Raw genomic sequence first — 10715 nt, 5'->3', positions numbered from 1 at the left:
CATCGGCAGGCGGACTCTCAACCACTGCGCCACCAGGGAAGCCCTGTAGTTAAGTTTTAAAATCAGGAAGTGTGAGTCCTCCAACTTTACTCTTCTTTTTCAAGATATTTTTGGGCTACTCTGGGTCCTTTTAGTTCCATATGCATTTTACGATCAGCTTGCCGATTTCTGCCCAAAAAAGCCAGCTGGGAATTCGACAGGGATTGTGTTGAATTTATAAGGTTAATTTTGGGAGTACTGATTGACACCTTAACAATTTTAAGTCTTCTGATCCATGGTCATGGAATGTCTCTCCATTTATTCAGATCTCTGATCTCTTTCAGTAATGTTTTGTAGTTTGCAAAAGTCTTGCACTCCTTTTGCTAAATTCATTCCTAAGCGTTTTATCCTTTTTGATGCTATTGCGTGTGGAACTGTATTCTTACTGATGAATCTGGGAAGGGCTCTGTTCTCTGGCATGGTGGGGGTAGGGGTATTTGAAGTGGTTCATCATCAAAATATTCTTGATTAATTTAGAATGATTATACGTGATGTATCCAGATGTTCAAATGTCAAGGAATCAGAATATAGGAAAGTACCAACAACGGTGACTAAATCCGGCTGTAACCACTGAATCTTTGAAGAGCTGGAAGGTGCTTCAGAATGTTCTAGAGCTTTGGGATTGGCATCCTGTGTGCCTCCCACAATACTCTGCATCCCTCCATTAGCGCCCATATCAACCTGTGTCCCACCCATCTACGTTCTCCCCACTACGCTGTGAGTGCATGAAGATAAGGACCATGTCTCAATTCTTTTTCGCATCCTCAGTGTTAAATATCATGCCGATACACGGTGGATACTCCATGTATACTGACCACATGCCATGACATGACCCAAAATAGAGTTATAATGAACAGACTCCGAAGTTTACCTATGTGCTGCTGTGGGTTCTAGGCATACCATTAATTGTCTGTGTCACCAGTAGTTGTCATGGCCAAAGCTGCCATGTTCGTGCTTCTTGATCCTACCTCTCCCTGACCCAACTGATTGGACCAGGATTGGAACCAACACTGAACAGGGCCAATCAGCTTTCTCTCCTGAGACTTTAGAAGTGGGACACCCAACAGCTGAGTCAGATGTGTTTGCAGAGCCGAGCCCTGGTGAGCCCGAGCCATATGCATAGTCAGGCAGATGCAGCAGCCATGAGGGGTCAATAGGAAGCCAGTCTGCAGAGAGGGACAGAAACCAGGGCCACGGATCCAGAGAGAGGGCTGCCTCAGGCCCTGGTGGCTCTCCAGGTCCCCGTTCCATGTATTTCAGCGATCTTTCTAACCTTTCAGAGGCTGCCAACTGGTCGCCCATCAGCCAAATCTGGCCTACAGATGAATTTTATTGGAGCCGCACATTTAAAAATTTAAACAATCCAACATAATAAAATTAAAAAAAAATTGATCTAACATACTAAAATTTGGAGATTACACATAAGAATCCAGATTCCTGTCTTGAAAATCAGGCGATTCTATGTTACAACAAAATCAGCTGGAGCTGAGTAGTAGCCGCCCGCTATGTCCCACACTCTGCCACAACCTTCCCCTCTTCCTGTTGTTCCTTACACTTCCGTTTCCTGCATTTATAGTCCCCAGGAAATTAACTACTGTTCCCAGTCTTATATTAAAGCTGTACTGTTTGATTTGAATTAATCTGAGTACAATTTCTATTTCTTGCAACTAAAACAGCCTCGATGAGAACTCTGTCAAGGTTTCTCTCAACTATCTCCCATCCCACCACTCTTGTCTTCCTTCTACCAGAATCTCAATTTTGTGTTCAAGAGGCTGTGGGAGATAGGCCATTCCTTCCCCAGCCCTAGGGGAGGGCTCATGCTGGGATGGGCACGCGACCCAGGTTTGACCAATGCAAAGCAATGGTAAATCTGCTGCGGGATTTCCCTTTCCAACCAAAAACAACAGACCCTTTAGAAAGAAAACCTTTTGTGACTGCTTCTTCCCCATTCTAACATCTTTGAAAAAAACTTGATGCCTGGCACTTTGGCAGCTATTTTGTGACCATGAGGTTTCACACATAGGGTCAATGGGCAACATGCAGAGGACGGTACAGAGGAAAGGCAAAAAGAAGCTGGGTCCTTGATGACATTGTTGAGCTGCTGAACCTTCCCTGGAACTCTCTGACTCTGGGCTTGTTGTCAAATGAACAATTAATATTCTAATGGGTTAAACTACCATTGGTAGGTTTTACTGTTGCTTGCAGCTCAAGGTTATCCCAGTCCTTTGATGTTTACTGTAGTAACCAAGGGATGATCTTATCCTTCAAGCCTCTCTGTTGTTTAACATTATTTAAAAATAATGCATATCCATATTCATTTCAAAGTCCATCTCTAAGATACTCTTTTATCTCACTGCCAACACATCCCATTTATGTATTCCTGAGCATACTTGAAGGGAAAGAAAGAAACCATATAACCCTGGCTACACTGAACACCTTTTGCCATTTTCTAAAATCTTTCCTAACACTGAGAGAAACAGATGACATTTCCAGTAATGAAAAGGGGAGCTTTTGGACAGTTCAAAATTAGATACAAAGGTCTTCAGCTAAAGGTCTCACGCATTTCAGAGGTTTGGGCAACTTTTGTGGCAGCTCTTGTACCATTCAACAATATCGATTTTATAAAAGGGCAGGCAATTTAGAAGGCCAAGAGTTTTCACCTTTCATTTTCTCAGCAAGAGGAAACCCACAACTACAAGCCTCTTTACTCCAGCCCCTGGAAAACATCTCTGCCCACCAAGGCCTCCTTCCCCACCGCAGCCCCCAGATCCTCCAGGTTATGTGAGGGTGAAGCGAGTGGACTTGCTCATCCGGCAGTGTCTGGCCAGCTGGAAGGCAAAAAAGACAAGCATAGGTTCTTAGTTACCCAGGAGAGCTCAGCAGACCAGAAATAATTAGAGCTTTAGCCACTCATGGTTCAGGGAAATGTGGGTGTCAGAGACAGGAAGCTCTGCCAAGCTGCCCCCTCTGACTGCCTGGGCCTAGAGGGCTGCAGTACATATATTCAGGGATATGGGATGATTTGCAGTTGATCTAGGACCTGGGCCTGAAGAAGTCACCCACTGTGACCTCCGCACCATTAGAAGGAAGTGTTGCTTCCAACAGACTCAAAGTTGGCCGCCAACTGTGCACCTTTTCCCCCTTGCTGGAAAGACTGTCATATTAAAGCAAATGAAAGCATTGAGCTTACCCTACGTGGACAAAGTTGCCAACACCGTTAAGCTGAACCATCACTAGGACATTGTGACAAACGAACAAACTTCAACCCTTACGACGTCCATCACCAACATGTTTTAATAAAGGTGAACGTACACATTTGGCTTCCTCGGAATGTTCACTTCAAGCAGATATCTCCAAGCAGACAGTCGGTCTTCTCTGGCCTTTGATGGGATCTGGCATCTTCGTCTCTCCTTCCCTAGGTTCCTGCCTTCATGACGGGGAAAAGGCTCCTGGAAACCAAATCCTGGAGGTGGATGTTGTCTGCTGAGACACAGCATCAGCCCTTCCTCTGGAGGCCAACCACCAAATCCAGTTGACCTCCCTTCTCTTTCTTTGAAAATGTACATGTTTCACATATCTGGGCCCTCCCGTTCCTCCCTACCCGTGGTATCCATGCCGTGGGGTCCATCGCTGGAACCCCAGGAGCTGCCTCTATGGAAAGACCAAGCCACCCCTTGACAGCAGGGATGGCAGAGAATCCAGCGAGGAAGGATTCCTGGTCCCCTGGCCCGCACGGGAGCAGGTGGCTGGAGGGGAGCATCTTTCTGTTTCTCGGTCCATTTGGCCACCCACCGCGCTCAAACTCCAAAGCACTGAAACCTGACTTAACTGTTTTCTTGCCCCAAGAGTCACCAATCAGCCTGACCGACGAGGGGGCCAGAAACGAAGTCCCCGGCGTGACCTTTGCTGCTTCCAAAGGGGAGGCCCCTGCTTTGGTCGTGGGCTTGGTTCTCACCTCCCTTTTGCCTCCATCCCCAATTCCCGGGGGTAATAGCTTTCTGAGGCTGTCATCAAGCGCAAGCCCAGCTGTCCCCATGGCCACATGTAGATCCCCTGGAGCCAGGGACAGCAACTCCAAGAGGGGGCCAGGTGGAGGCATGCGGCTCAAGTTCAAATGCATGTCCATCGGCCAGAGTCACCGGCCAGAGTCTCCGCTACTCAGCCCTGGGAAGGCAAAGCGAGGGGCCCCTTCCCTGGGAGCATTTCTCAGACCCAAGAAAAAGCCGCTCAGGCCACACCCAGGTCGCCTGCAATTTCAAAGAAGAAAGCCTGGGGCCGGGGATGCAGGAGACACCTAAGAACAGGTCCAGTGGGTGAGTGGCAGATCTCACAGGGGTCCCGGCCTGGAGCGTATCTACAAAGATCTTTCAGTTGCTGTTCCCCGAGGCTGTGACCGGCTGACTCTGGATGGTGTCCAGCTGGCTACCGGCGTCACCAGGCACTGCTGAGGTGGCAGTTTTCCCATGCAGATCCACACGTTATTAACAAGCCTCCACACACACATACGGAGAACCCCCCAGAGCAAATGCCTCCCCATCCCCAGATGTATCTTGATAAATATGAGCAAACAGTCAAGACACAAAACCTCGTTGGTCCAGGTGGCACCCTTGGGTGAGTTCTTGACGTGGGCAGTGACGATCGGTGCCCCAGCCGGGCTCCAGCAGCTCCCCGCTCTCTACAGCCTCAAAAACCAGCTCAGCCCCCCATTGGTCACTACTCCTGAGAGCCCGAGTTCGACCTAGCGACACCTGTGCCGTGCGTTCCTCGGCCGACCATCTCCTGGCCCCACTCCCGATGGCTGGACTCCTGCAGTCCACGGCCTTTGGTCTCAATGGGCAAAAAGCAGGAGGCCAGGGCAGCCAGGAGGCAGCAGCCACTGTAAACCGCCAGCGTCAGGTACACGGACGATTCCAGCATCACCTGGGGGGAGGGAGATGCACGCCGGTGAGAGCATCCCTTCTGACGCACAGGCACCACCAACCATACAGATAATATTGAGAACGCCAGGCCCCCTTGTACGCCCTCTTTATCACTGGACTCCCATGGAGTCCTCACGACAGTTTTATCAGGTATGTCCTCCACCCCCATTTTACAGAGGGAAAAACTGAGGCTCAAAGAGGATTAAAAAGACTAAGGATGGGGCTGAGATTTGAACCCAGACCCCATCAGGCTCAAGAGTCTATTTATTCTCTCCCAAAGCAGCACGTCTGCTGACTTCCTAGCTTTACGTCCCAGGGCACATCACGCAGCAGAGCTAAACCTCATTTCCTCATCTGCCGAACGGGCAGAAGAGCAGTAGCCATCTCCCAATGAGAAGATGCCTCACTTGACACCATGCAGGCACATGGCACGCTGTCAACCAGTGCCAGTTAACAGTGACGTACAATGGCCAAACACAACAGTACCGGGACAGAATGACATGGCTGAAACACGTGTTGGAATTCTATTTACACGAAATATCCAGAAGAGGTAAAATTCATCCAGACAGGATGCAGACCACTGGTTCCCAGAGGCTGGAGGAGGGGGAGCTGGGGAGTGACTGCTTAATGGATATGGAGGTTTATTTTGGGGAGAGGAAAATGTTTTGGAACTAGATAGAGATGGTGGTTGCCCATCATTGTGAATGTGCTACATGCCACTGAATTGTTCACTTTATTTTTTAAATTTTATTAATTTATTTGGCTGTGCTGCGCAGCTTGTGGGATCTTAGTTCCCCGAGCAGCGTTTGAACCTGGACCCCAGCATTGGAAGCGCGGAGTCCTAACCACTGGACAGCCAAGGAATTCCCCGAATCATTCACCACCAGGGAATTCCCTGAATGAAAATGGTTAATTTTGTTAGGTGACTTTTACCTCAATTTTTAAAAAGTGATAAAAACAGGAAAAAATGAATTGGATATTAAAAAAGCAAAAAGATTCCCAAACAAGCTCCCCCCAAAAGGAGAGAAATGCTTCAAGACACAAAGAGCTGCAAAATTCTGCAACGACATCAAATCATCCAACTTAGAAACCCGGGACTGGGACATTTGTTTCCCACTAAGGCATGGTGGCCTGTTTATTCTCATCCAAATTGTTTTCGGCCAAATCATCGGAAAGACCTGAGTTTGATTCCCAGCTCCTCTACTTCACAGCTGTGCAACCTTGGACAAGTCCCTTGACCCTTCTGAGCCTCAGTTTTCTCATCTGCAAGCAATACTTCTTCGTAGGATGGGCTGCTAGGATGAGATCAGGTAATGCACATCAAGGGCAGTGCAGAGGCTCCGGGTACAGTAACAGCCTGCCACGCGATGGCTTTTGTCACGCCCAGCCCCTCTGTATTTGGGGTGACACCTACCTGAGCAATGAACGGGGTGATGAGCGCACCCACCCTTGCCATGCCGCTGCAGGTGCCCAGGCCCAGAGCTCGGGTCGCCGTGGGGTAGACCTGAAACACAGCCGCCTAAGTGGCCGCACTGAGAAAATGCAGGCCCCTCCCTCCTCTCTGGCTCGGGAATGATGGGAATCCCAACCGACACTCCACACCCTGCCCCCCCAGGGGCAGGTGGGCCTGAATTAGGGTCAATCCCTCAGGGGTTGGTGATACCAAGAAGGGGTAGGAGGGCAGGGTGGGGAATCTCACCCCGAAGGGGACAGAAAACTTAACCGATGAGGAGGGCAAGAGGCCAAGCTGGAGGTGGGAACCTAGGAAGGGGGTCCTTCCTGCCCTGGGTGGTTCTATCCAAATGAATAAATGAATAAATACTAAATTCCTTTTTTTTCTTTCTGTCACGGAGAATTTCAAGCACAGACTAAAATAGAATGGTGTAATCAATCGTCTAGACCAAGCCTAGAGGACCTGTGTTAGTTTCAATCGTACTCTCTCGCTTCCTTCCCCTTCTAAATTACATTAAGCCAAATCCTAGAGGTGGTATAAATGTCATCCACTAAATATTTCTGTATATGCTGCTTGGAAGACTTTTTCCTCTTAGAAAAAGACTGCAGACATTTCCCATGTCCATATTTGGTCTTCTCCAGTAGCATAATTTTTATTGGCTGCACAGAATTCTATCATTTGGATCAATCATCATTTATTGAACCAATTCTTCATTGTTAGGAATAGCCAGCTGGATTAGTTTAAGCCGGGAGTCAGCAAACTTTGTCTTAAAGGGCCAGAGAGTAAATAATTTGGGCTCTGTGGACCATCTGGTTTCCGGCAACTACTCAGCTCTGCCCCTGTAACACAAAAGCAGTTGTAGATAACAACAGCACGTGAAGGGCTGTAGCGTGTTCCAGTAAAGCTTTATTACTGAACACTGACATTTAAATTTCATATAATTTTCACATGTCAAGAAATATCCTTTTGATTTTGCTTTCAACCATTTAAAAACATAAAAACCATTCTTAGCTCTTGGGCTATCCAAACACAGGCAGCAGGTTGGATATGGCCCGCGGGTCGTAGTTTGCTGAGCCCTGGTATTTGCCCCTGTAGACCTTGGGCCTCCCAGTCCCTGCAGGGCAGGCAGCCTTCTCCTGGTACTCTTCTGGGATGCTCCAGCAATCAATCCACAAGCCTTTGTTGAGGGGACACTAGGCCAGATGAGAGTCACAGAGTAGGAGACCCAGGCCCTGCCCATGGGGAGCCTTAGTAGGAGTCTTCCTGGGGGACAGGCAAGGTGGCATGACTAAAAATACCAAAGAGGCGCACAGACACTGAGGGCAAAATGAAGTTGGGGGGGCGGATCCTGGAGGGCTTCCTGGAGGAGGCAGTGTTGGAGCTGGGCCTGGAAGGTGGGGTGGAGGGAGCAGGGCTCAGGATGACGACTCAAAGTGAGGGCTCTGGAGTGCTGTGTAGCCCTGAGGGACAATCTAGATGGCTTCTTCCCCTGGCACAGCACCTGGTACATACTATCCTCTCCCTCCCTTTGACCCTATCTAAAATAAGATGAGATAAAATAAATACAAAAGAAGTAACCCGTAATCCCCGAGTGTGGGAAAATGGACACTCTGAGATGCTGTTGCATGGAGTGTAAGTTCAGGCAACATTTTAGAGGTTGATTTTTTTTTCAATCTTTCTCAGTGTTTGTAATGTTTATTATAGGCTTTAATTCAGAAATTCCACATCTTATTTATTCTAAAGAAACCACACATGTGCACAAGGATAGGTAAAGCTGTTTACCTCCACACTATAATAGTGAAAAGTTGGAAAATGATTCAAATATCCATTGGTAGGAGAACTGTTACAAAATTATGATTTGCCCATACTATACTATATAGTATAGTATGTAATATATATGATATAGTATAATAAAGTATATTATATAATATAAAGTATATATATTCTATAACAAAGTATAGTATATAATATTGATATATAGCATATATATTATATAGTATAGTAAAGGATTGTACATAATAATATAGTATATAGATTACCATATAGTACAATACAGAACAGTATAGTATAGCAGCTATTAAAAAGAACAAAGCAGATCCATAGGTCCTGTGTTCCTTGTCTTCCATCTTCCCCTCCAGAACATTTCTCTACCCCTCCCCACCTCATTCTCTGCCCTGGGGGCTGGCCACTGTGGACCACCAAGGGCTCCTAGGCTCTCTGCCTTCCAGTTGGGTTCAGCCAGTGGGAAGCCCCAGTGGGAGATGGGCGGGAGGGAGGTGGGAGAGAGAGGCCAGGGTATATTAGTCTCCTGCTCCTTCTGTTCTAGGTTGCCTAAGGGCACATGTGTCCCTCAACTAAAGGTCACAGCTTTCCTCTGCACAGCTCCCTCCTGGGACCCTGTAACACCCCGTCTCCTCACCCCACAGGCCTTACGTGGTAGCTGTGTCCCCAGCCACCTCCAGCTCATTGTGAGCTCTGGGCGCTGCTCCATCACTTTTTGGTTTCCCTAAGCCCTATCCTACACCACTGTAATCCGTCCTTATTAAACTCATCTCAGTTGCTCAGTTACCCAATCTGATACATGCACTAACATAAATTAGGAAAAAATCTGGAAGAATAGACACTGAACCATTCAAGAAGGTGGTCTCCAGGAAGGCAGAATGTGAGGCCCTTTAGTTTGGGGGTTTTATACAGTTCTGTAACATTTGGGACTTGTACACTGACCATAAGCTTTCATAAGCAGAAAACAATGACTGAACGAAAGCCTGAAATAATGAAGGCCTTCACAGCCGCCACTCAGACTCAAGGACAAATTTCACTCAGAGGAGCCCAGGCGGGGTGTTTCCGGAGAAAATACCCGCCCCCTTCCCACCCCGGCTGCTCCCAGGCATCCCTCCTACCTCAGGTGTGTAAACATAGGCTGCTTGGAAGCCTCCAGAAATAAACGCTCTTGCAATGAAGAGTAACAGAGTGAGCATATTTCTAGGAAGAGAAAAAAAAAGCAGATGAGCAAGTATTCTTTCTGACAGTTTCTTTCAGCAAAGTTTTATCTGCCCAGGGAGAATTTACACCCTAGAAACTGGCAAAGCCCACCTCACCCAACACACCATCAGGCAGGCACGCAGACACACGCATCCCAGTGGTCTCTCGGAAGACCTGCTTTTATAAGTTCATCATTCTCCAAAGTTCCAGGATGAGATGGTGCTGCCCAGGGTGGGGCACGGCTGGGGTGAAGTGATGTAAATAATCCAAAGTCCAGATAGGACCTAGTGGGGCAGGAATTGAGCCAGGAACCAGCTGAACCAGGGAAAGGAAACTTCTCTTCAGTATTATGAGGGTAATCCTGATCCCCAGCCCTCTGTTCCATTGCTCCCATAATGTCTTTGAATATCAACATTTCCAGATCTAAGCTACATCTCCAGACCTTTCACAGATCTCTCATCTGTGGTTCGGTCTGGGGCCTCTTGGAGATCAACACAGGCCAGTTCCATAGTTTGAGGCTCTTGATAGATGGAAAAAATGGAGAAATGCCAGAAGGGGATTATAAAACAAGACCTTGAAATATTGCCATGGAACAAATGAACACTTTTAACCCATATATGAATTAAACAGCTATACGCATGATCTTACTGGGAGATGATGTCAAAAGTCTACATGTAATGGTGTCGGAGCAACATTTGGACCAAAGTGCCCTCCTACCCCCACTCCCATCAGAGGCCCCAACTTTGAGCCCAATCTGTTGTCCAGTTATGAAGCAGCCAAGAGCCTCAGGCTTAGTGAGGGGCTGCGGGGGGGGATCCTTCAGGTACCCCAGGGGGTGTAATCCACAGTCTGCAGGCACAAAGACCTGACCACGAGCTGAGAAGTAAGCCTGCTGGCCAGAGAGCTGAGTTCGTGACCCACCTTCCAACACAGATAAACAGCAGGAGGCTGCAGAGGGAGAAGATGACGAAGCACAGGGCCATGGTCTTCTTGCGGCCCAGGCGGTCGATAATCCAGAGAGTCACAAGGACACCTGCAAGGGAGCAGGGGAGCCATGCGAGGCAGCATCTGACATGAGCCCCAATAACCCCACCTCCTGGTACCACACCCTGTGTAATCCCCTCCTCTTGAGAGTGGGCTGGACCTCATGACTCACTTCTAATGACTACAATATGGCAGAAGTGATGGGATGTCACTTCTTGTTTTTGTTTTTTTTTTTGAGTCAAAAAATTTTATATCGGGGCTTCCCTGGTGGCGCAGTGGTTGAGAGACGGCCTGCCGATGCAGGGGACACGGGTTCGTGTCCCGGTCCGGGAAGATCC

At 48.0% G+C, this 10715-nt stretch overlaps 1 protein-coding gene across 1 annotated transcript in view; it reads right to left on the bottom strand.

Annotated features, from left to right (window-relative positions):
• Window positions 1-4713: 4713 nt before the first annotated feature.
• The window catches only part of SVOP (SV2 related protein), a 37348-nt gene continuing 31346 nt past the window's right edge, over window positions 4714-10715 (bottom strand). Inside the window, exons 8-11 of the mRNA XM_028480536.1 lie at window positions 10315-10426; window positions 9312-9393; window positions 6373-6462; window positions 4714-4959 (exon numbers count right to left, since the gene is read on the bottom strand). Of these exons, the coding sequence (XP_028336337.1) occupies window positions 4753-4959; window positions 6373-6462; window positions 9312-9393; window positions 10315-10426 (491 nt within the window). The 3' untranslated portion in view covers window positions 4714-4752. The remainder of the gene's footprint in view (window positions 4960-6372; window positions 6463-9311; window positions 9394-10314; window positions 10427-10715) is intronic.

This window comes from Physeter macrocephalus, chromosome 19, assembly GCF_002837175.3.
Source record: "Physeter macrocephalus isolate SW-GA chromosome 19, ASM283717v5, whole genome shotgun sequence".
Lineage (NCBI taxonomy): Eukaryota > Metazoa > Chordata > Mammalia > Artiodactyla > Physeteridae > Physeter > Physeter macrocephalus.
The sequence above is the reverse complement of the archived record's forward strand: the minus strand, read 5'-3'. Positions and strand labels throughout refer to the sequence as shown.